General features: G+C 54.3%; 1 protein-coding gene across 3 annotated transcripts; it reads left to right on the top strand.

Annotated features, from left to right (window-relative positions):
- Window positions 1-589: 589 nt before the first annotated feature.
- YWHAG (tyrosine 3-monooxygenase/tryptophan 5-monooxygenase activation protein gamma) lies at window positions 590-23962 on the top strand. Of its 3 annotated transcripts, XM_086624406.1 has the most exons (3): window positions 590-610; window positions 4297-4383; window positions 23240-23962. In XM_086624406.1, exons 2-3 carry the CDS (start codon window positions 4297-4299, stop codon window positions 23894-23896), a joined length of 744 nt encoding a protein of 247 aa, XP_086480532.1. In that variant the 5' UTR covers window positions 590-610; the 3' UTR covers window positions 23897-23962. The 3 variants fall into 3 exon arrangements, with proteins under 3 accessions (XP_086480532.1, XP_086480531.1, XP_086480530.1); XM_086624405.1 differs by lacking the exon at window positions 590-610 and having other exon boundaries at window positions 4210-4383; XM_086624404.1 differs by lacking the exon at window positions 590-610 and having other exon boundaries at window positions 4234-4392; window positions 23249-23962.
- Window positions 23963-24877: the final 915 nt, after the last annotated feature.

Genomic DNA, 24877 nt, shown 5'->3' with positions numbered 1-24877 from the left:
CGGGCTCTTGCTGAGGGGTGTCTGTAGGTACCAGGCAGAGATGGGACGAGGGCATTTAGTGATGGGCAGCCAGATGACACCTCCAGCTGCCTGGGTTGCCCACCAGAAGCTTCTAACTCCAGCCGTTCACCACCTAAACCTCATCCCACCACTGACCAGCCTGTAAAACTGAAGAATTAAGTGGTGCAAGGGGTGCCGATTTACACATCGAAACCCGAAAAGGGGGCTGGATACACTGCAGAGAAACAGAACAGCCGGACCGCTATTCCCAAGAATTTACAGCATTAGGAATATCGTGTTCTGACCTGTGATGGGGAAGGAAATCATATGCACTGTGAAATGTATTTATGGCTCTCCTGCTTTGACAGGAATAAATCAGTATTTGTTTGGTTGAGGCCACCGTAAATCGGCAGAGCTGCGTGGCGTGGACCAGCTGAGAACCCGTGGATTTACGCACATCACCAGGTAATTGTCATAAGGTTCACATGGAGAAGAAACACATTTTATCAGGCCAGTTGATATATTTGGAGAAATCAGACGAGCTTCCAGGCGCACAAGCGCTGCAATATTGTCCGTGAGAATCACGGAGTTGTACCCAAGGGCTAACATTATTTTTCCCAAGTTAGAAGAACCATACATCCAACCCGAACGTAGCAGCGTCACTCAAAAGGTGTCCGGGATGAGCAGGCAGCTCCATACCCAGAGATCATAGAATCATAGAATCCCAGAACGGTTTGGGTTGGAAGGGACCTCAAAGATCACCCAGTTCCACCCTCCTGCCATGACCAGGGACACCCTCCACTACACCAGCTTGCCCAAAGTCTCATCCAACCTGGCCTGGAACACTTCCAGGGATGGGGCATCCACAGCTTCTCTGGGCAACCTGTGCCAGTGCCTCACCACCCTCAGAGTAAAAAATTTCTTCCTTTCAATGTATAAAACTTCTTCCTGAAGAATATATTCCTGCTTGGCTTGGGTGATGCCCTGTGGCAATTCTCCAGACTACTGATAAGAAAAGGTAGCAACAGCTGAAACAAACAGTTTGGGACCCACAAAGGTCTCAGACATTCTTCTGCATTTTGCATTTTTTTTACTCAAATTCTCTCCCCAAAGCTGGTGTCACACAAAACAACGCAAAAAGCCACGCTGCTGAGCTCTCCAGAGCCGATGGCGAGCCTCCTCAGAAGTGTGAGCGCGCTCACAGGAATAAACTGCCCTTGTCCGCGGGTGCTCTCCTTGGCATGGCCGCAACGGCGAACACACCGGGCACAAAGGCTGTTCTCACACCAGAACCACGCACCCCGCGGGGCGTGGGGCCGGGGACACGAGCAAGGAGCGAGTGTTTTGGTTTCTGGCGAAAATGGAGAGGATCTGGGCGTATTTCTGGTTTTATTTATCAGCAGGCGTGATGTCAGCTGCTCTCGGAAACTGTAAACAAGGAGTGTTTGGTGTCAAACAAACCCATTCCCACAATTCTTTGTTATTCCTGAAGCGGGCTAAAACCACAATAAAGGTGGAAACCTCACCCCAAAATGGTGGTGTTTGCTGTCAGAAAGCACCACCAGCATTTCCGAACCAAGTTGTCTGCACCACCCGGGTCAGACCATGGCCATGGGCTTTGAGCAGCCACAGCGGGCCGCGGGCACGGCACTGCCCTGCGGAAACTGGCGCGTCCCGGTGCCACCGAGGTTTCCCATGGTGTTTTGGAAGAAAACCACAGGGCACGGGGATGGGCAAGCGAGATGCCTGCATCCTCCAAGATTGTCCTCATAGCTCCCAAAGGGAGGTGTCACCGGGAAGGGCCGGGGACACGCAGCGCGGGCACTGGGGCACAGCCGGCGTGCGAGGGGGAGGACGGTGCTCGCTCGCGCAGAGCCGTGCGCCAGCACCGCCCAGCTCCCTCCGAGAGTTGAGTGCTTCTGTCGGGATCAGCGCGGCTCCGTCCGTTCGACCCCTTTCCTATCCCCGGCGCTGCAGCGTGCTCTCAGCACCGCGTTATCTGGAGGTGTTTTAGGAAAGCGGGATCTCTTATGGCCCCTCATGGAGCTCCTAATGCGCGGCAGAGGCTCTGCAGGCCCAAGCGGACGTGCGCTTTGGTTTCTTGTGTGTTATTGAGGAGTGGGCGCACCACGTGCCCAAGCTGGAACTTATCAATTATCCAGCATCGCCCTTCCGTGAGGCTGCTCCGCGCCGCGGGTCGCCTGGGAAGACCCATCCTGCGGCACGGGACAGGGGACAAGGAGGGGCTGCTGTTTGCCCCAGGCTGTGTCACTGCTGCTTGGTCCAGCTCCACCACGGTGCCACAGACCCCACAGCCCTCTGCGGGCGTGGAGGGTGTTGTGGGTCCCGGGCACCGCCTGCTCCCGGGGAACGCCCGGCACCAGGGCAGCACCCAACCGCCTGGCAGCACAGCAGGGGCCATGCCAGCAGGTGCTGCAGGGCCCTGCAGTGGCCAGGGCTGGCGGTGGCCCAAGCTGAGTGGGTCTGGGCTGCAAGTGGGTCCAGGCTGCAAGTGGGTCTGGGCTGTGAGTGGGTCCGGGCTGCGAGCGGGTCTGGGCTGCGAGTGGGTCCAGGCTGCAAGTGGGTCTGGGCTGTGAGTGGGTCTGCGCTGAGTGGGTCTGGGCTGTGAGTGGGTCCGGGCTGTGAGTGGGTCTGGGCTGCGAGTGGGTCTGGGCTGCGAATGGGTCTGTGAGGTGAGTGGGTCCAGGTTGTGAGTGGGTCCGGGATGTGAGTGGGTCCAGGCTGCGAGTGGGTCCGGGCTGTGAGTGGGTCTGGGCTGAGTGGGTCTGGGCTGCGATTGGGTCTGGGCTGTGAGTGAGTCTGGGCTGCGATTTGGTCTGGGCTGTGAGTGGGTCTGGGCTGAGTGGGTCTGGGCTGCGAGTGGGTCTGTGATGTGAATGGGTCCAGGTTGTGAGTGGGTCCGGGATGTGAGTGGGTCCAGGCTGCGAGTGGGTCCGGGCTGCGAATGGGTCCATGCTATGAGTGCGTTTGGGCTGAGTGGGTCCGTGCTGTGAGTGGGTCCGTGCTGCGAGTGGGTCTGGGCTGTGAGTGGGTCTGGGCTGAGTGGGTCTGGGCTGCGAGTGGGTCTGTGATGTGAATGGGTCCAGGTTGTGAGTGGGTCCGGGATGTGAGTGGGTCCAGGCTGCGAGTGGGTCCGGGCTGCGAATGGGTCCATGCTATGAGTGCGTTTGGGCTGAGTGGGTCCGTGCTGTGAGTGGGTCCGTGCTGCGAGTGGGTCTGGGCTGTGAGTGGGTCTGGGCTGAGTGGGTCTGGGCTGCGAGTGGGTCTGTGATGTGAATGGGTCCAGGTTGTGAGTGGGTCCGGGATGTGAGTGGGTCCAGGCTGCGAGTGGGTCCGGGCTGCGAATGGGTCCATGCTATGAGTGCGTTTAGGCTGAGTGGGTCCGTGCTGTGAGTGGGTCCGTGCTGCGAGTGGGTCCGGGCTGCGAGTGGGTCCGGGCTGCGAATGGGTCCATGCTATGAGTGCGTTTGGGCTGAGTGGGTCCGTGCTGTGAGTGGGTCCGTGCTGCGAGTGGGTCTGGGCTGTGAGTGGGTCTGGGCTGCGAGTGGGTCTGGGCTGTGAGTGGGTCCAGGCTGCGAGTGGGTCTGGGCTGTGAGTGGGTCTGGGCTGCGAGTGGGTCCGAGCTGTGAGTGGGCCCAGCCTGCGAGTGGGTTTTCTGTGGCTCCAGACTGTGACTGGGCCTGCCGTTGTAAGTGGGCCGGATCCACGAGCGGGCCCGATCCACGAGCGGGCCCGGCCTCTGAGCGGCTCCCCGTGGGCCGAGCGTCCCCCCCGCCCACGGCGGCCGAACCTGCGAGGGCAGCCCCCCGGGCCCCTCCCGGTGAATCAGCACGAGCAGCCGGCGGGACCCCACGGGCGGGGCGGGGCGGGGCGGGACCCCGGCGGGGCCGAGCGCGGCCGCGGGGCGGGGTGCGGAGCCGCGGGGGCGGTGTGGCGCTGCCGCGCGGGGCACGACGGGAAATGGAGTCCTCGGCGGGGTGCGGCGGGAACCGCCGCACCCCGCCGAGGACTCCATTTCCCGTCGTGCCCCGCGCGAGGGCCGTGGGCGGCGGGGCGGGGCGGGGCGGGGCGCGCGCAGGGGGGTTGTGGTGGCCCGCGGCGCGCGCACAGCACCGGGTGCAGCCGCCGCCGCCGCCTCAGCCGCAGCAGCGCCGGGAGCCGCCGCCCGCCCGCTCTTGCCCTCCTCCTCCTCCCGTCGCCGCCCTTCCTCCTCCTCATCCTCCTCCTCCTTCCCGGAGCCCGCAGCCTCCTCGCCCTTCCCCCGGCCCCGCGAAGATGGTGGACCGCGAGCAGCTGGTGCAGAAGGCCCGGCTGGCCGAGCAAGCCGAGCGGTACGACGACATGGCGGCCGCCATGAAGAACGTGAGTCCCGTCCCGTGTCCGCCGGCCTTCCCGCCTCCTCACCCCACCGCGCCGGGCCTGGGGCGGGGGGGCGGGAGGCGGCTCCGCGCTCCCTTCATCCTTCCCGCGCTGCCCGCTCGGTGGGTGGGGGGCCGGGCTGGGGGTCACGCCGCGGGGGTGCGCGGGCCCCGGCTCCTCGCCCTTACCGCCCGCTCGCCGGCCCTCGCTGCGGCTCCGGCCCTTGTGCCGCCCGCGACACCCCCCGCCGGGTCCCGCTCCCTTTGCCTTTCCCCGCCCAGGGACGCCCTGGTCTTTCCCGAACCCCGTTCCCTGCCCTAGCGACCTCCACGCCTCCTCTCCCCTGTCCCGCAGCCCCCACCCAGCCCCACGCCTTCCCCTCCTCTGTCCTGGAGCCCCCCCACACTGCCCCACGCATCTTCTCCCCCGCCTCCCCCCACACATTCTCTCCCGTGTCCTGCTGCCCCCTACCCTCTCCCCCGCACCCTATGCCCTGCCCTAGAGCCCCCACCCTGCCCCAGGCATCACCTCCCCGCCCCATCCCTTCTCTCCTCGCGCCAGGCCCCCCATCCTCCCCACGCACCCTCTGCCCTGTCCCCACTCCCACCGCCGCTCCTGGCCCTGCCTCAGCGCGGGGGGCAGAGGAGCCCCCCCTGGGGTGCGGCACTCCGCGGGGGTTCGTGCCGGCTCGGGGGGTGCTGCCAGGCCCCGTGGGGTGAGGCTGTGGGGAACCTTGCGGGGTTTTTTTTGTGTGCACGCCTCTCCCTGCTGCTGAAAATCCCCCCCCCCGCCACTCCCGTGCATCCCTTCCCGTGCACGGTTAGCGAGGCTGGTGTGTGCTCGTGACCCGAAGGATCGGGAGCCCTTTCACTGCCAAAGCTCTTATTTTTACTGCACTTGGTTGGAGATTTATGAATTGAGTCATGTTGTATTCATTTCACGCTCTTAAAATAAAGACTCTGCATATAGCAGGCTGATCTGATTTGTGACACCGAACGCTCCCCTTCAATGCTGACATTTTGACAATATAAGAAGGGGAAAAAAAACCCCATATCTCTGATCTGATCTTGCAAACAAAGCAATCGTGGGAGGCAGGATCAAGTCATTCCAGAAGATTCTGCATTTGTCATATTGCAGAGAGGCTAGACTGGGTGGAGGGAGGGAGGGGGTGCTTTAAAGGGGAAAACTGTGCTTTATGTTTGTCTGAACCTAGCGAGGAGCTGGGGTGTCCTCCTTGGCTGATGAAAAGTGAATGCTGATCTAGGAATGTCGCAGTCTGCCGTGGGGGCAACTCTGTTTGCCCATATTGCACCATTTTGTCAATAACCTTGCATTTATCAACCAGACAAAACTATGGCAGCCCGAGAGCGGGGCGGGAGGAGATGTCTTATCAAGAAATGACATGCGGATAATTGGAACGAGATATTATCATATTAAAGGAACCGGGCTGTTCCTTTGCTGCCCTGTGACTTTTATAACTGTTTTCTGATAACGGCATCTATTCATTTTAAGGCAAAGCCTGCTGTGTGAGCAGATCCTGCAGCTCGTTTCCGACGGATCATACCGCCGCTGTGACAAAGCCGACAGGGATGTGCCTGGGTCGTACAGCCGTGCTGCAGTATTCCTGCTGGGCACGTTTCCCTAGCCTGCTTACCCAGGCTCGGTGTTTGAACCAAAGATGGTGGTAGAGATGGTACATGCCTTTTTCCTTTCAGTCCTTACTGGCCCTGGTGAAACAGTAACCCGGGCTAATGCCTCTTATCGGTGGCCGTGTAGTTTGGCCGTAAGGAAACGATTCCCAGTGGGAGCGCTGACGCCTCCCGCGACAGCGAACAAAAGGCAGAGAGCTTTGTTCTGCGTTTCTGCGCCACGCTGCCCAAACTCCGGCGCGGCGCAGTGGGTCCGGCGGTGATGGGCATGTCACGCTCGGTTATCCCTGTCACCGGCATGTGTGCCGCCCATCCCCCAGCCCCGGTTGTGCAGGAGGCTGATGACCTCGTACTCATTTCCGTAGCAACGCCTAGTGATGTCATATGCGATGGTCCAAGCTGCAATGCACCCAGGTGGTAGCAGAGAGCATGCAGGCTGCGTCTAGCCGAGGTGATGCAGAAGCATTCCCGTGGTTGCTGCTGTTTTGTCTCCTGCCCTCTAAAGCCAGCTGTCCACTGACTTCCTTAGCACTCTGCTGAGAAATCCCAGACCATTTTCCTTAAAAGCCTGGCATGGTAATGATGCGTGTAAAAGAGATTCATTTTCCTGCAGCTCCATTTCACCGTTGCGTTCTGGTGGTCGTCTCGTGGGTGGTGACACGGCAGCAAGGTGTGTGGTTCAGCAAGCCTCTGCCCTGCCTGCTCAAGAGCCTGTGCTAAATAGATGTTTTAGTGGTTTAAAATGAAAACGGCGTACTGGGGCTTTTATTGTCTGCTGGTTAACCCAGTGCTGCTTGCCACAGTGATGTGCTGGATCACAATAGTTTCTTCCAAATAATATTTTATATATATATATATATAGTAAGTTCTAGCTCCTTCCTTGCTGCAAGCACCGCCAGTGCCCCTGATTGGTGTGTGCAGTCACATTGCTGCTGCAGGAGCAGGACTGGTCCTCCAGCCCCCCGTGTGACAGGTTTACTGGGGTGTCTCGGTGAAACACAGCAGATGGTCCCTGTGCCTGCCGGAGGAGCAGAAGGTGATGCCGCACCCAGGAAGGGTCACAGGGCTGGGTGCATCAGCCCAGGGTGCGGCGGCGTGACCTTGGTCGTGTCATGTCCCTTGGCACCTTGGCTCTGTCTGAGGGTACAGTCAGCCCTAGAATGTGTTGGAGGGTGGGAGAGCTCTGCGCTGGTCCCCGGGGTGATGGCTGTGGCCGCTGGCCATCAGGCAGGCATTGGGCTTGGGCCTGCCCTCCCGAGCAGCATCAGCAGTTTCCTTGCCAGCTCGCTGCCCTCGCTGGGGCTTTGCTGCCCGCAGTGCCGCGGCTGAAGCGAGCTGCCTTTTTGTCTGGTTCAGCTCCACCAAGAGTTTACCGCCAGGGCTGTGGATCAATATTCCCTAGCCAGGGAGCAGTAATGCTGTTGGAGCCTTTCTGGAAGTGGAGCCCTGCCAAGCCCCCAGTGGGTGCTGTCTGGGCACCAGAGCACATGCCTCCCTGTAGACCTTTGGGGTGGAGTGGTTGTGTAGGTGAGCAAGTGAGATGATTGCAGTAACTTGTGCAGGAAATAAGTCACCTGAAAAGGGTGGGTGAAGGATTATTGTGTTGCACCTATGTACCATGTAGGTATGGGGCTGTGTGGCACAGTCCTTGAGCTTGCCTGAAGGCTCCCTGTGAGGGGAACACCTGGCTGCTTGGCTCTGGGGGCCCAGCTTCTGCAGCAGGGCCGTGGCAGTGCTGCACATGGCGACCACCGGCTGCGGTGGTGGTGGGTGTGGAGGAGTGAACACTGAAGATGCTGAAAAGCAGACGGCTGCTGCCCAAGTTGGCTCTTGGTGCGGTGTGTGGCCGTTGTGGGTGGAGGAGGAGGGCAAGCGTGGGGAACTGCAGGCTTTCCCTGGCACAGGGTATGTGGGCGTTTGTCATGTTGCTCACCAGCCTGGCACGCTATCGCTATCATCCTCCACATCCAGTGACCAGGTTAGCGCAGATAGCGAGGCTTCACACAGCTAGCAGGCTCACCCCTGGAAAGGGAGAGAGTAAGACAATTCCCTCTTATCTGGAGAGTCCCAGGGGAGTGGAGCAGGGATGATTAGCTGCTTTCTGTTTTGCAGCCAGATGAGCTGAAAGGGTGATGTGGATAGTCTTCTCCTGGAGGAGTGCTGGGCAGGCCATCTGTGGTGGTAGGAAGGGAGCAAGGATGTGAGCTGCTGTAGTAGCACTTCCCAGGGGGGCTGGGGAAGGCTTTGGAGAAACCATTTCCAGTGCCAAGGTGGAGAGGGTGTGTTGGTGTGAAATGACTGCATCGATGCTCTTGCCGCTGCCCCTTGTGCAGGCGTCTCGAACGCTGCTCAGCCTCGTGGCACCTCCTGGGCCACTGCAGCGTGGGGCTGCGGGGCTGGCGTCGTGCTTCCCGGCCTGCTCCTCAGCATAGAGGAGCAGTCCTCTCACCCTTTAGCAACGAGGGCTTACTCAGACCTTACTTATGGTGGTGAGGGTCTGAGACAGCGTGACTCATGAGCAGGGCTTCCTTCCAGGAGGTCTGCGGGGTCAGGGCAGGATGGCTGCTGTCACGAGCCGTCGCCCTGCCATGTTTCTGACCTCATAACGGTTCACGGCGTGGCTTGTCTCTGCATGAATCAGCGTCAGGACCTTGTAGCGGTAGGCGGTCACACGTCTGCACTTCAGCCACGGACAGGTAGCAACGTGCCCTCGACACAAGTGCCATGGACACTGCACGCACTAACTGTGTTAACTGGTGAGACTCCAGCAGCCCAGGCCCTTACAAATTTCCCGTGATGCTCCCGGTAAGTCTTTATCGATGACCTTTAGGAAAAGCCCCTGACTTGTAAGACCATGCTGGGTTTCTCTCAGTTGGCTGAGTGTAATGGGCAGATTTTGATTAGAAACAGCTCTTGCTGAATGAAACAAAAGTGATAGTGAGGCTGTGATGGTCAATATAGCTGTTGAATCCTCTGCAGATGTCTGGGGTACATAGAAAAATAGAAAACCGCTTGGGCAATGGCTTTCCAAGAGCCCTTAGATGCTTTGGGCTTAGCCAGGAGATCGTTTGGATGGTGGCTAGCCCTGAAAGTGCAGAAGGGCTGGTGGGAATTGTCTTGCTTTTTTTTCCTCCTTTCCTGCACTGCTTCTTGTGGCTAAAGATGGCTGGTTCACAGGAGACTCATCATTTTTGGAACACCAAATAAGCTTCGTAATATGTATGGACAAGCCCTCTCTGCCCAAGCTTTGTTCACCAGCTGTTCTGTCTCTCTGGAGTAGACTCTTTGGGTGCTGATGCTGTGAACTCAGGCTTGCAAGAAGCTGCAGGAACAGCCATTTAAGGGCAACCGCAGCAGTTCAGCTCCAAAAGTGTTTTCCAAATTGAAAGCTTCTGCACCTCTGGAGCATTTGCACGCTGTTCTTGGCTTGTCTCATCTGAACTGGATGATCTCGTTTGGCATCCTCTTACCAGTTCTTGTGAGACTTGCAAGAGAAGTGAGGGCTGTCCAGATAATTGTGTTGTATCCTTCTGCCTCCTCTGCTTCCTACCGTTGGGTGATGGCTGGCGCTACCCATGGGCATTCTCTGGGATCTGGATTGTGATCAGGGGAGATGGGGAAAATGCTTCTTCCTCACCTGTTGCTGGTAGCAGGAAGGTTGGAATATCCCTGTCATCTTTTTTTTGTCCCTCTGCCCCATCTCTTCTGCGCTGTGTATTATTGGACCACTTCATTTTAAGCTGTTTTCATTCTTGTGTCGGGGCTGTCAGCGTTAGAGCTGGTCAGGAGCATGGCCAGCTTGGCTTTCTGGGTAGGAATAAGAGGTCTCAGCCTTGCGAAGTTTCAGATCAGGAAGGTGGAGTAAAAGCAACCTGATGGTCCCTAGTTGCTCATGGGGAATCCTGAGCTGAACCAGGGTTTTGTTCTCAGGCTGGTGGGTGACCCCAAGGCCCTTCACAGTCATCAGGACAAGGATTTTCACAGGTTGATGTTTCACTGCTCCGCTCTATATTGGGGCGTCACATGCTTGGAAGCAGCAAATTTAGGGCCGAGATGAAGAAAGACGTCGGTGTGCACAGACTGGTGCGTAAACAAGGCACTCCAGCTGTACCAGCAAGCTGCTCTCTTGCCTCCCACTGAAATGCCGAATGGGATGGTTCGTGCCATTTGGGTGGGTTTCAGTTGTGCTGATGAGGGATTCTGCAAGTACAAAATGCACGTGGTGGGGACTTTGTCCACTCGTGTGGTCAGGGGCTTCTGGTAAGGTGGTACTGGTGACTTAACCTTGGGTACAGTCTTCTGTCTTAAATCTCTAAAGAATTTGGGCTCCGTAAATGCTCTGGAACAGGGTGAGTGAGTGCTTGCCAGCTGGCCTACCTGGCTGTTGTGGAACTGCAGGTTTGGGTAGCATGAGGCATTGAGTGTGCAGATCTTCATGCTGTAAGGCATCAGGAAAGATGAGATGTGCTTGTCATGGTTACCTTTTTGATTGACGTAGATTTGTAGTTAGGAACTGATCCTCTACAACTGTCACTCTTGAGGATACAAGAAGAAACGTGTCTCAGGGTGCAGCTGATGGAGCAAGGGTTGGGAGAGGAGAGTAGTGGCCATGACTACGACTGGAGAAACCTCCATGGACAGTGATGCATCTGGCAGCATAGAATGCACAAACTCTTCAGCGTCTACTTTGAGCAACTTCATGCCAAGTAAACCATGTACAAATGAAGGCAGAGAAAGTTGTGTGCAAAGGCACATATGTCGGGGAAAGAAACAATCCAAGCTTTTGTGTGTCCAACTGCCAACGTGTGAGTAACCAGCTCCTTCTTGGGAGGTGGCTTTGCCTGAGCTCAGACAAGTCCTTGGACACTGGGCACTGCTGGACTCGTGGGTGCTGCTTCTCTCCCTTGGCAGAGGTGAGTTGCGTGTTGGGAGCTCAATACCAGTCTTGCAGGGAAGAGCAAAAACGACGGTCAGACCAGTTCAGGCTGAAACCAGTTGCTCGGTGTATCCCAGCCAGACACCAGGCTGTTCAGAGGCAGGTGCAGAGGAAGGGGGAGCTGGAAAACGGGACCCTTTCCTCTGTAGGGTCAGTGTCTGGGGCATCTAGGACTCCAGATCTGAAACTGCCTTCTGCTTTTCTGTCCACTTCTGCCTCCTGACCTGTGGCTAACAGGGAAAAGTGAATGCGCCCTGGAATAACTGCAGTACAAAGCACAGCGAAGCAGGATTTGCCTGACTTCCCGAGCATTTTTCCACTGACAGTCTTGAGAGTATGCGGGCATCATCTTCCACTTCAACGTGGCCCAGCGGTGATGCAGGGCTTTGGTTGTCTCTGGATAGCTGATGCACCCTTGGTGCTTCCAGGCGCTCTTCTACGCTTCAGTGCTCTGCAGCTCACGCTAGCTTTTTCCAAAGCTGATGCTGTTACGAGTATTTTTGTGCTAACTGGTTGGGAGCCGGCTTAGACCTTCTTTCCTTTGCTGTCCAGCCCTTCGTTATTTCTTTTTGGAAGGCTGCAGGCTGTAAACACTTCTATTCTATACTGGAAAGGTAACTAAGCTAACTTGGCCTTGGCTGAAGTCTCCCTCCTTCCTGTTAGATTCACGTGACTGCAGACAAATGGCAGCCTGATGTCCGGAAAGCAAAAATTCCATGAAAACAGTAGCAAGTATTTACTCGATCGGGTTCTGCAAGTGATGGTCACCACTGGAAAGCGATAGCTTGGGAACTCATTTTAGCAGCTAGTAAAATGAAGGGGAAATAGCTGTGAATTTGTTGCTGTACTGGTGAAGATACAGTGGTTTTGTCTTTTGACCTCGGAAACCTTCTGCTTGGCTTGAGGATGCTGTTCAGATAAATAGCTGTGGCCGGTTTTGTGCCGGTGGCAGTTAGATAAAACACTCTACCATGGCTGCTGGCTGCCAGGCTCTGCCTGGGCTCCTGCCAGTGCAGCTTTTGGTGTTTGCAGGTGGGAGAACTCTTCTTCCCCTGTGGAGACAAAATGGCTTTGTGGGAGCCCAGTCACAGCTTGCAGAGTGCTGTCGGAGCGCACCGTGCGTTTACACGCGGGTGGTGGAGGACCCTGCAAGGGAGCATGGCTCTGGTCTGTGCAGGATTTGTGTGCCAGCATTGCTGAGGTCCCCTCCTGGTACCCACCTTCCCCCTGCCAAAGCAGAGCAAGCTTTGAGCAGCCGGGAGGGCTTCCTAAATCTGCGCTTGGTCTGGAGCGAGCAGGAGAGGGGAAGGATAGGGACCCACAAGAGCTGGCTGTGGGGTTTGTGTAACTTGGTGTGTCATCTCCTCGGCCAGGCACGGCCAGGGCTGTCACAGCCAGCTTTCTTTTCTCATTCCCCTGGCTGCTCAAGCTGAGGAACAAAATCCTTCCTCTCATCCTAAAATGAAGGAAAATGGTGACAAAAGCACTTTCATTCTGCTCTTTACATTTTTGTTATATTATTGAGGCCTGCCTTGTCTCTCTCGAGTCCAAATGTCAATGTGTTGGATTCCCACCCGTGGCTCTGGGCAGGGAGCCTGTCTCAGGGAGGAGCTCGGCAGTGCGGTGGCTTTGTCCAGCTTCTCCGAGTGCACAATGACGGTGAGCCCGAGCTGCTGTGTGTCTCCAGCCCCTCCAGTGGGCCGGAGCCCCTGGGGCTGGTGGAGCGCAGGGCTTGATGTTCACCCAGGAGTCTCACCTCGGTTGCAGTGCTGGTTTGCTTGGTAGGGTCTGGAAACTCTCAGAAATGGTAAATTCTGGAAAACGGAGCTGAAATGATGAGGCAGCAATCCTCAGGCTGCAGGAAACACTGACAAGACTGTTGCTCAAAAGCAATGCCTTCATGTAGCTGGTGAAACAAAAGCCTTTGTCTGCCTTTTTAAGTACAAACTTTCCCCCAGTCTCAGGCTTTTTTCTGTGCTGAACTAGATTTAGTCACATCTCAGGAATGGCCCAGCACATGCTCGATGAAGTATTAAACAAACCTGATTTTTGGCCCCAAACTGGTGATCTAGTGACCCAGGGCAGTGCAGTAGTTAATAGCAGTAGGAGAGTAACTGGAGAACATGTCACTGATGACGACCCAAGACTCCCTTAAAGCGATCCCCAGATTAGGGATTAGAGTACTTAATGTTTTTCTTCTGTAAAGGAGATGTTAGAATTGAGTCAGTCTACGGGTGCTTGAGGCAGCTGCACTTGGATGTACACAAGGGACTTAAAGTACAAAACATTCCTTAATTGTTTGCAAATTCCCTCTGATCTTACTGGATGGTTTGCCTTGCTTGGGACGAATCTTCGCTTACGTACCAGGCAAAGCTACTTGGCATGTCAGTATGCTGCTGATTCCTCTCTAAGATGGTTTCAGCAGAGCTCTAGAAAAATACCAGCGAGAAGCCTCGGCTGGGGCATTAACAAGGCTGCTGATGGACACGATGTTTGGACACTCGTGGTGCTCTGCAGTATCGAGTTTATTAATAGTGGTTGGAGAAGCTGTTGCTGTGCTGTGTGCTAACGGATACGCTGCAGAACGGTGGGAGATCTGCACTTGTGAAAGACTAGTGCTTAGTATTCAGCAGTGAAGGAGAGCTTGGGGAAGATTAACAGCCTTTGATTTGCACCCAGCTGAGGAAGGCATGGGAGCTTTGCCTCTTTACGCTGTCGGGCTTTGTTACATGGGATGAATATTTCATTACTGTGAAGTTGGGAGCTTGGCTTCTTGTGTTTGGTGGTGTCAAGGCGTCGGTGCCTGAGGGGCTCTGTCACCTGTGATGAACTGAGATCAAATCTGTGGTAGTAGTCCCTTGGGCTTCAAAAGAGGATTGGGAGGAGATAGCTGGAGCCAGGCGAGGGTAGTCGAATCCACAGTTAGATCTAGAATAGTAAAGTGACCCTCCTTGTAGTTTAAATTGGCTGCAGTGCTCCAGAAAGCTGCCAGAGCAAAAAGTTGAACTTCTATTCTGCAAATTCGTTTAAGAAGTTAAAATTGTCTTTGCTAGAGGTGTGTAAGATCAAGCCTGAAATCCCTGAAGCGGTGGGAGGGTAAAGTACATCTGGAGGGATAATCACCTTACTCACTGATGCAGAAATTAAACCTATGGTGGAGCTGGCATGCTGGAGTCCACCTGGGCGTTCTGGAAAGTCTCTTGCTTAATCTGGTAAAACACGTTTCAGACATGGCAAGGAACTGCTGGTTCTGCAGACGAAAAGACCTAGAGCAAAAACCTTGGTGTTTTTTTTAATATTTCCAGAATGTTCCCTTGATGTGCAACAAGCAGACTTTCCCAAAGCGTTCGGGGTAATGACACGAAGTGGTTAAAAACTGACGTGCTAGGTGCAGGGATTCGTTTGCATGGTTGCAGCTTCTCCCATTTCATCCTGCCAGAGCCGCAGCTTGCCGGCCCCCGCCAGCAATGCCTCTTCCATGCAGGGGGAAGCCGTGCAAAAGCAGCCAAGAACTGCCCAGTTCATCCTGCTCCAGGAGACCTGGGAGTGGGTTCGCTCAGCGCCAGAACTTGCTCTCAACCTTTTTGGGGTGTCCTTCCCATGGCACATCATCTCTCTTCTTTCTGCTTGGCTCAGCTCAGTAGAGGCCATGGGTACAGCATAACGCTGTCATCGTTTGAGCCCTTGGTGAAGGACAAGCACCTTGTCTTGGCCTGGCACTTGAAGCTCTGGGGAGGATTTGATGATCTGGTAGCAGATCCCACGGCAGTGGGGCTGGAGATGAGCAGGGAAGCATTAATATCTGAGGCAGGTTAGTACTGCTGGAAGCTGTGAGGTAAGTCTTTAAACAGCTAATGCTCCCAGCAGCACTAAACACCCTGCCCACAGGAAACTTGGATCGTTTGTCTAATGTGTCCCTGTTTATGTGCAAGAGTCTCTGAAGTCTGTCTAACTTGGGTTTGTTTTGTCATAAATTGGAGGGAAGAAAAAAAAAGTCAGTCTCTCCCTATGTTGACCAAGTCTTAAGACTCTAGAAATGACTAGTGGTCATCCCATGGATGGCTGCTTCAGCTAAAAAAACTGGAGTGGATGGACTTTTCTGAAGAAGCAGAATGCTTGAATGGGGGGGAGGGGGAAACAAACAAATTTTAAACTTGTACAGAAGAGCTGCAGTTACTCTTCAAGAGCTTTTAAACTCACACCTGGAGAAGTTACTGCAGCCCAGAAGAGCCTATAGAAATCACTGAATTGTCATTCTCATTTCAAAAGGATCTACTGTGAGCTCCTAAAACTTTCGGTGTACTCCAGGAGCGCATGTGAGCTCCCATGGCAGCGGCACGCTGTGGCACTGGTCTTCGGTGTGCTTTGCAGAAAGCTTAAAGACATATCAGCAGGGAGCAGACTGGATAACGTGAGGCAGGAGGGCTCCCCAGGCTCGTGGGTGACGGGCCAGGGTGGTGATCTTGGGCTGCTGCAAAGGTGCCCACAGAAGCGTGAAAGTGGGTGGATGATGCTTGCCAGCCGGCCGTATCTTGGGAAAGGAGTAGCCTGGCATCCCTTCTGTTGCTTTTGTAGTCAGCAGGCAAAGGTGCTGATGTCCCATCTGCCAGAGATGGCGCGGTGAGCCCTGAGTGACAGTCCTCTTCAGTGCTGGGGCTGATGTGGTGGGACTTGCTGCTTTCCCCATCTGGTGGCAGGAAGGCACGAGATCAACAGAGATTGATTATTTTTCCCAAGAGTTTTTAACAGATTTGAGGCAGCTAGACAGCAACACAGTTGTCCTATGATCGGTTTTCATCTCGTTCAATAGCCTGTCTTTTGGTAAGGCTGACAATGAGGAAGACAAGAAGAGCTTGGGCAGGATTCCTCAGTGGCTCAAAAAGCAGCCACTAGCTATAGGAGCAGCTCCCTGCTCCAGGCCTGTTCAGTGCCCATTCAGAAATGGTTGGGAGCTCTGTGCTGAAGCATTTGAAGAGCATATGTGATGCCTGTGCTGGGAAGCTGGGATTGCTCCTTCCAGCCAGTTGTTGCGATGTGTCTGGGTGGCCCCCTGTCAACTCAATAGCCCTGGCAGATTGCAAGGTCCAGTAACATGCCTGGAAGCCACGTATGGAAGGCAGACGGATGCTCCCTTGTGCTTGCCTTATCTCGAAAGCTGCAGAAGAAGCTGGTGAAGCAAATCAGTGGCACCCAGGTGTTCTGCAGCAGGAAAGACTTGAACCGTTAGACCAAGCGCCAAGACTGCAGCTCTGCAGATAAAGGATGATGCATGACATGTTTTACCAAACACAGAATAGGAACCACTCAGAGCTCTACCGTTGCCATGGGCCTTCTCGCCTTGGCTCCCTTGTGTCCTTTCACATGCAGGAGTGACCCAAGTAGTTGAAACTTGCTTTTTGTCTAGTTGAAATCCATCGGGCCAGGCTGAAACTGGAGTAGATCTGCTGGCTCCAAGGGCTGATCACACCTGTGTGTAGTACCATGAAATTCACTTTGGCTTAAGTAGTTGTTAAGCTACAGAGGCCAATGAAGTAAATGAGCTCTGGTTTTCACGTCTCCCTTCCAATTTGAAGACTTGGTCTCGAGTGGTTCAAAGTCACCGTCAGTAATAAAGGCAGCAGAGTGGGATGAAAGCTGCTGTTAACTGCAGAACATGCAGAAATCCTAATCAGTGTCTAGAGTGCCTATGTAGCCTCCGAGATCCGGTTTGCTGCAAGCAATAGGCAATCTTACTTTGCACACACTGGTCCTTGATGCGCTTGGAGCAATTTGAAATGTACCCATAGAACCATCCCACGTGCCTTCAGCCACTGTCCTGTAACTAGAGCCAGCCCCACCAGCTTAAAAAATGGGAACTGGCCTGTGATTATTCATACTGAGACAGCCAAAGGAGACAGCAACGGGGAACTAACTTCTGCCCACAGCCTGCCTGTGCTTTTCTGGTCTTGTCTGGGATGAGAGGAAGGGCTCAGCGTGCAGCTGAAAATCCCCGTGGCCACACTGAGATAGCACGCAAGCAGAGAGGACAGCAGGAGGTCAGCAAGGAGAGTAGTTATGGTGTGAGTTGCACTGTAGAAGCATGACATGAGGGAGAAGACCCAAACCAGTGAAATCTGGTAAGACTTCAGATTTAGGTCTTGTTTAACACACGCCTACTTTGTGTCAAAGTAGGCCAGTGCTTAAGAAAAGCTGCAATGGTGTCAGAGGACAGCTCACTCCGGAGCACGCAAGGAGAAGCTGTTCCTGACTAGGTTATGTGACATCTGGTCGTAACCGTAATCAAGCCACCAGGTAATAGTGACAACTTCATGTGCTCAAGGGCAGCCATTGCTTCAGAAGCCAGACGTAGAGTGGGATGGAGGCAGAAAAACCAGGCAGTCTCTGGTGCATCACTTCCAAACTGGCAGCACTCAGGCTGCTGAAGGTGGTCTGGTGCTTGCAAAGGGCTGATGGGGTCCCACCATGAGGCAGTGACTAGAGATGGGGGAAGGTGGCACAGCTGCAGGTAGTCTTGAACTGCTTGAGCCTGAAGTGGCTGCATGCTGGTTCCTCCCCTTGCTGGTGGCCTCAGGCTGAGTAAGCATTTCAGTGGTGGGACTTCTGGCCAGGACGTTGTTTAAAAAACACATTTGCCTTTTAAAAAATGAAACAGAAAAGACAACCTTCAGGCCAGACCTCAGTGTGACTAACAAGCTCCATGAGAAGGAAAACAAGGCAATTGCTGGGGTTTCTGTGGAGAGATGACACGCGTAATTACATGGTGCAGAAGCTGTGGATAGAACAACACGAGTGCTGAGGAGGGAGGTGGCTATTGTGTATCCTGGTGGAAGAGGAGCTCTGGTGATGTTCAAAAGCTGTTCTCCGTGGACAGTTTTAGGTTCTCATGGTTGTCTCTCTCCAGGGAAGCTTGGCTCCTTTGTAGGTGTCGAATGTCTTCAGGGGATCTCTTCTGGGTAATCAGAAAAGCAAAAGTGTTGAGGCTTATAGCATGGATTAAACTGTCAAATGTTGATGGTATTCCCCAGGGAAGAATCTCTGGATCTGCCCAGCTTGCTTTGCTGTATGCTTTGAGATAAGACATCAAAGCTGGGTAGGAGCCATAAACGGGTGGGCACTTTGTTATGAAACTGAGGGAAAATCCGTGTGTATGCGGATGAACAGATAAAACTAATCCTGTGATGGATCTCCATTGCAGCTACTGAAGGGTCCTCAAAACCAACGATTTCATGATGTCAGAAATGGTTACTTGAGGTTTACTGGTTCAAGGTGAGAAGGGGAGGATAAGACCCCTGGAATAAGCCCTGTAGCAAACTAACCTGTGCTGGCTGGGAGCAAACCTCCCCTGTGGATCTCGGAAAAGCCTGCTGATCAGGGTGCTTCTGGAAAAAAGGTGCACTAGGACCAACCCTTGGGCTTTTGGAGGGCACGGACCTGGACATTGGGGCAGGTCAAGTTTTGCATCCTCCCTAGCTTCTGCATGTGAGGCTGAGCCTTCTCCTGGCTGCAGTGTGATACGTGGGCATGCCAGGAGCCTGCCAGCTTTTGGGCAGTGCTGAGTCAGAGCGCCCAGCTGCAGGAGAGAAATGGAGAGAACCTTCTCCGAGATCGTGCTGCCGCTGAAGAGCTTGGTTGCAAATCAGAGGGCTTTGATTTCTACAAACCTCAGGACTCTCAAGCAGTAGAAACACTAAACTCCCAGTAGTTTTTTCTCCAATGGGAACGGTTGGACTGTCCCTGTGCCTTTAGGGCGCTTGAGTCTCCGTGGTGCAGACACTGTGCCCATGGAGGCTGCAGGAACTGATGAGACTGGGACTTGGCAGCGTCCTCAAGCTTGGTGATGGAGCGTGCCTCCAAGCCAAAGCCTGGCAGTGTGGGCTGCTCCGTGCCAAGCCCGCTGTAGACCTGTCCTCTGTCCGAGTGTCTTCTCTGCTCCTGCTCTTAGTCTGGCTCCTGGCACGTGTCGCGCTCTGTGACAGGGCATGGGGAGGCTCCTGCAAGTAAAACCATTGCCCACAGACTGCTGGGGTCTACTGCTCTGCACCAGTAAAGAGCTGGCCGTGTGGCTGGGCTTGCAGGCTGCGCTTGTTTGGGGGGAAGCACAGAAAGGAACGTGAAAAAGGTTTTTTATTTTCCAGAATAGCTCCGAGACTTGAACCTATCAAGTTTCCAGCGACGTGAGCATATTGCCCAGCTCTTTGCACTTGGCTGTTTGTGCCACGTGCCAGGCTTGACTCCGTTCCAGCAGTGTGCATCTCCTGCCTCTCCCTTCCCCCCACTGATCTGCAGGGGCACAAGCGTGGAACAAGGCTTGATGGTTCCTGGGATTTGTGGAGCAAGTTCTGCTCTTCTCTGCTGTCAGCCAGGGAAGTCAAACTCCAAAGTGACTGGAGCTTCCCAGAGATCAGGGAGACTTCCAGCCGGAGGCCGATGGCTTTGTGTTCCTGCCAAGCCCTTTCAAGGTCAAACAGATTTTTTTTTTTTGATGTTTGAAGTCTGTAACTGCATGTAACAGTGCTGGGAGTGACATCAGCTGAGCTGATAGGGTCAGTCTGTGTGTGAGGGTGCTGCACTTCTGAAGGGAGGTGAGACCCTTCCAGGTCTGAGTTAAAGAAGGGGGAAGGTTCTGGCAATATTAATCTGGATGCTGGAAACAAATATCGGCAAAAATTCTCAGAAGGGGCTTCTAAAATGACTGCTGTGATCTAATCCCAGCCGGATGCAGGATACTGCCTTATGGATGGTGCACCAGAGGCACTTAGTGCAAGGCTCTACATTCGGTGTATCGGAGCTTGCTGTTCAGCCTCTGGCTTGATGGAGCTCGCTTCGTGTTGGTATCCTGCAGTGTCAGGAGGAACCGGTGCTTGGCTGGCCAGCACGGGCGTACGGTGAAGGCACAGAGCCACATCCACAGGACAGGCTGCTGCAGCAGTTCCTGGACGGGCCTCTGCTGGAGATGTTCATCCGTGCAGCGCTGTTGGCAAACGCAGCGTACTGGTGACTGTGCGATCCCGCCTGGAGTGCTGCGTGTGTCGTGGCCGATCGTGCAAAGACACCAGCCTATCCTTCTTCTGTAGGGTGGGCAGGCAAGTGGGCAGCAGTGTCTTAGCTGTGGCACTGAGAGGTGGCAGGCCGGCCATGGGCAGACAAGAGGCAGTGGCAATGGCGGTTCCCAGGGCAGCGCACTGGGATGCGTGTTTGTCACCTTCCACTGACTGATGAATCAGCTAAACGTACCCTGGCTGTCTGGTATCTAGTGTCCTGGGCATCTTGTGTTTTCTTCCTGCTGGGAATGCAGGTGCCAGATGGTTTTCCTTTCTTCCTCTCTCGGTTCAGTTGCAAAGTGAAATATGTGCAGGACTGCAGCCTCTTCCCTCCCTCTCCTAGTGCTGAGGGATACACTCCCTGTCTCCGGCCGTGTCACACCTTTGCATTTCTCTGCAGTGCTCTATCCTACTGGGAGCCTGGGCGCTGCTAGAAGGGAGTTACATGGTTAACGAGGTTCTCTTTCTGCTTCCCTAAGTTCCCCGCCAGCTCCCCGGAGGAATCGGCGTTCTCCACAGGTGTACCTTCCATCTGTCAGTGAGTTTGTTGAAAGCATTTTGACAGACAACTTTCTTCTGTAATCCTTAATAGCTTTGAATTTAAAATGTTTATGGCAAAGCTAATCCTACGAAACTCCCTGTAGTTTTAATAAATCTGTCCTCCAACGAGACTCTTTTGGTGAGAGGAGGGAAATCTGCCTCTTTCTGCTGTGATAAATATCTGCAAACTTGACTGTAGGGCAGTTTTAAAGTCACCTGCCTGGCCCACATTTAAAACTGGCTTCTCTGCTCAGAGTGTCTCGTGAAAAGCAAGACCTCATGTGGTTATCAACCTTCATAACCGGTGTCAGGACGGAAAACTGTTGGAATCAGCGTTTCCCTGGGCATAGTATGGCTGTTGATGTCCGACACTCCGTTTACAGCTGGGAGGTAAGAGAATAAATCAGGCTGGGACTTCTGAATGTCTCTAGCCCTAACTCCCTTACTCAAAGCAGGGCAACCTAGATCGAGTTACTCAGAGTTTTGTCTCATGAAGTTTCAAATATCTCCAAGGATGGAGCTCTAGGGCAGGGGGACCTTCATTGTGTTCCAGTATCTTTCAAAGATGGCTTTCAACTCACAGTATCTTTAATTTATGTTTGTGCAGGTATCGCTCAAAGGGAAGAATGAATGGAATCATCTTGAAGTTGTTAAGTCCTATAAAAATACAGACAAGCAGAGACTTCTGAACTTAGAGCACAAGGCAGCCTGGAAGCAGCATGTCGAGGACTTGCCAGGGCTCTCCTAGCACGTTGCAGTCGGGCTGCATGCAGGGCTGAGCCTCTGCCCCAGCCTCTCTGTGGGATGCAGCACATCACACACAACCCAGGGCGGTCTGCTTAAACCACTGTTAGCCTGGGCGTGGTGGGATGTGGGTTAGTCCCCTGGCACTGGGAGCTGCCAGATGGCCAGGGCATCACACACCCTGCTTACCTTGGGGCGTGAAAGCTGGGAGCTGCCTTGGCACACTGCCCCGTGCACCTTGTCCTCTGTCGGTGGTGGTTGTTGATAGTCATGGGAGACTTTGCCCTCTTTAACGTGACACCCGCTCCCCATGTCCCTCAGCCATCTCTTACCATTGACGCAGAAGGCGGTTGTGCCTGGTTTACAGAGCAAGTCCCTCTCCTGCCTGGAGATGGGCTGTTTGCTGGTTCCCTTGCCAGGCTGTAGAGCATCTCATGGAGCAGCACAGATCTACACGCCGGTGGGAAGTGGGAGTGGAGGCTGCTCTTACTGCCTCTGCCTTGAGGAAAGGTGTAGAGGAGGTCTGCATCAGGGACCCGAGTACTCTACTTGCTGCGTGGGAAACTGAGGCTCAGCTGTAGCTTGGCTTTGGGAGAAGACATTAGCCAGAAGAGCTGCAGGCAGGAGTGGATGTTGCTGGAGTGGACGGGTCAATATGGCATAAGTGAGGGTGAACTATTCCAGGCCACTCAAATGAAGTCCTGGGCTGGACCATTCTGCGCCTTCCAGCATGAGCCCTTGGCCTCCTGGTCCCGCTGTGAACGTGGTTATCTCGGCCCAGAACAAACCTTGCTCTTGCAAACGCTTGTGAAAACGGTTCAATGTTTGCAGAAACCTTTCATGTCCAAACCATTTACCTAATCCTTGTGAGAAGTGACTGCCCAGAGGAGGCTTACAGATTCCTGCCAGGGTGTGTATGTGGTGGGGCAGTCCCCCTTCCCTAGGGGAAGGGAACAGCAGCAATATCCAGGCTCCAAGTGCCAACTTGGCAGCTGTAACCACCCCAGCTGAGTGGCTGTATGGAGCAGCCTGGCTGCCACAGGGTCCTGGGCCGCTGCACCTGCTCCAAGGGTGCAGAGACCTATGTACTGGGCACAGCATGGAGTCAGGGGGGGATGTGAGCCCTTCCCAAGCTGCCCGCTGCCCATCAGGCAGGGCAGCTGGTGCAGCAGTTGGCCGGCTGCCTCACCGTTGCTGGGGTGCTGCCTGGGTGGCTTCAGGCAGCGATGGGTTTGCAGGAGCTGGAGTGAGATTATTGCAGTACTGAGTGTGATACTTCCCAGTAACTGAACTTGCCAAGGCAGCGTTTGGCAGCTTGCATGTGAGATGACTCTGTTCTCCATCGTCTCCTTAATCCCTCGGTTTCCGTGGTGCGGGAGGCAGGTAGAAGCGATGCTGTGCATTAACACTCTTACCCTCCACGAAGGAAATCCTGTGTGGGAAGAACATACTCCTGCCATGTGAGCTTTTAGGTCCTTATCTGCGCAGATGCCTTAGGCAGCTGTAATTTTAACATCCAACATCTTCTGAACAACATCTTGGAAGCATGCCCTGTGCTTATGGGAAACAGAGAAGATGAACGCCCTGTAGCTGTGGTATGGTTAGTCCATGCAGCTACCTCGTAACCTTGGACCATCTCCACCCTCTTGCTCTGTCCCTCTCGCCTGCATCACGAAGTCCGACTCTCATCCTGCAGGTGAAAGGCGTCTCTTTCCTAGAGAGTTTTTCTTGTTCTGGAAAACACTGACCTTCCAAGAGACGGAGAATACCTCGAGTAAAACCCAGCCTGCCCCTTTTGCTGGGTTACCGGACCACGGCGCTATTTCCCAGCCGGCCGCCTTCTCCTGCCTCTCACTAGAGATGCAGGGAGCACCTTGAACGTGTGACAGCAGCGTCAAGTGGCTGGGGCTTAACCCACACGTCTGTTCTCTCTCCCTCTCTCCATGCAGGTGACGGAGCTGAACGAGCCTCTGTCCAACGAAGAGAGGAACCTGTTGTCCGTTGCCTACAAGAACGTGGTGGGGGCGCGGCGCTCCTCTTGGCGGGTCATTAGCAGCATCGAGCAGAAGACCTCTGCCGATGGAAACGAGAAGAAGATAGAAATGGTCCGGGCCTACCGTGAGAAGATTGAGAAGGAGTTGGAAGCGGTGTGCCAGGATGTGCTGAGCCTGCTGGACAACTACCTGATCAAGAACTGCAGCGAGACGCAGTACGAGAGCAAAGTCTTCTACCTGAAGATGAAAGGGGACTATTACCGCTACCTGGCCGAAGTGGCCACCGGTGAGAAGAGGGCGACCGTGGTGGAGTCTTCAGAGAAAGCCTATAGCGAAGCCCATGAAATCAGCAAGGAGCACATGCAGCCGACCCACCCCATCCGGCTTGGCCTGGCGCTCAACTACTCGGTGTTCTACTACGAGATCCAGAATGCGCCGGAGCAGGCCTGCCACCTGGCCAAGACGGCCTTCGACGACGCCATCGCCGAGCTGGACACCCTCAACGAGGACTCCTACAAGGACTCAACGCTCATCATGCAGCTCCTCCGTGACAACCTAACGCTCTGGACGAGCGATCAGCAAGACGATGACGGTGGCGAAGGCAACAACTAGACCCCCGCGATGGACTGGCAGCCGCACGCTGATGCTAACTACTGCAGTCTTTATTTTTTTCCCACGAGTGGGGGGGGGTCGGGGTGGGGGAGGGAAAGGGAGGGGACACCTTCCCAGGGAGGACCCCCCACGACCTGTCTTTGATTGCCTCGTTGACATTTTTGCCAAAACACCACTAGTGGAAGTCAGGCTGGCTGTGCTGGTATGGAATAGCAGCCTCACTGGCATATGGACTGTTCTGTAGATTATTAATCCAAGTGGAGCTGTCTTTAATTTAACTTTATCGCTAGAAATAAAAGGGTTTTAAGATGAATTCGCCTGGATGGAATGGCCTTCGTTTTTAAGGAAAGCAACGCAAAAAGAAAAAAAAAAAAAAAGGGTTCTGTGGTTCCAGTAAGGCTTTGTGCGTTTGTTTCTCAGTCCAAGTGCCGTGTGTCCGTACCGCGTCACGGGGCGTATCCGCAGCGCTCTGCCTGGCAGGGCGCAGCTTAAAAATCCCCATCTTGAGAAGGAATTAAAAAAGGAAAAAAAAAAAAAAACAACCCAAAAACCTAAAGAATTGGGGGCTGGCAAAGCGCCAGGATTTAGGCCATCCGGTCGTGGTTGTTCGATATTCGTTAGGGTCGCTTACAGTATTAACACTAAATTGCAGTTTACAGTGTTTCTACATTACAGCCATATGACATCAAGCCTTTGATTGTCTCTTGTTGTTGTTGTTGTTGGTTTTTTTCCTTCTGCTAGTTCTTTTGGCTTGCCTTCCGAGCAGTCCTTGCCTGCGGACTGCCTCTAGCTATTCCTGCTGCCCAAGGCCAGAAGACCGCCCGCCCGAGGAACATCAAAGCTGCTCTAGTTTTTGGTCAACAGCTTAACAGGTGCTTGGCTCGCGGCTGTTCCAACTATTTTCAGTCCACAGCAAAGGGGTTAAGAACTTAATTAGACAAGGGGGAAGTGTTTAAACTTAAAATGCCACTTAAATAAATA

This window comes from Tauraco erythrolophus, chromosome 21 (assembly GCF_009769465.1).
Source record: "Tauraco erythrolophus isolate bTauEry1 chromosome 21, bTauEry1.pri, whole genome shotgun sequence".
NCBI classification, from domain to species: domain Eukaryota; kingdom Metazoa; phylum Chordata; class Aves; order Musophagiformes; family Musophagidae; genus Tauraco; species Tauraco erythrolophus.
Note: the sequence above shows the minus strand (reverse complement) of the source record. Positions and strands in the feature narration are given on the sequence as shown.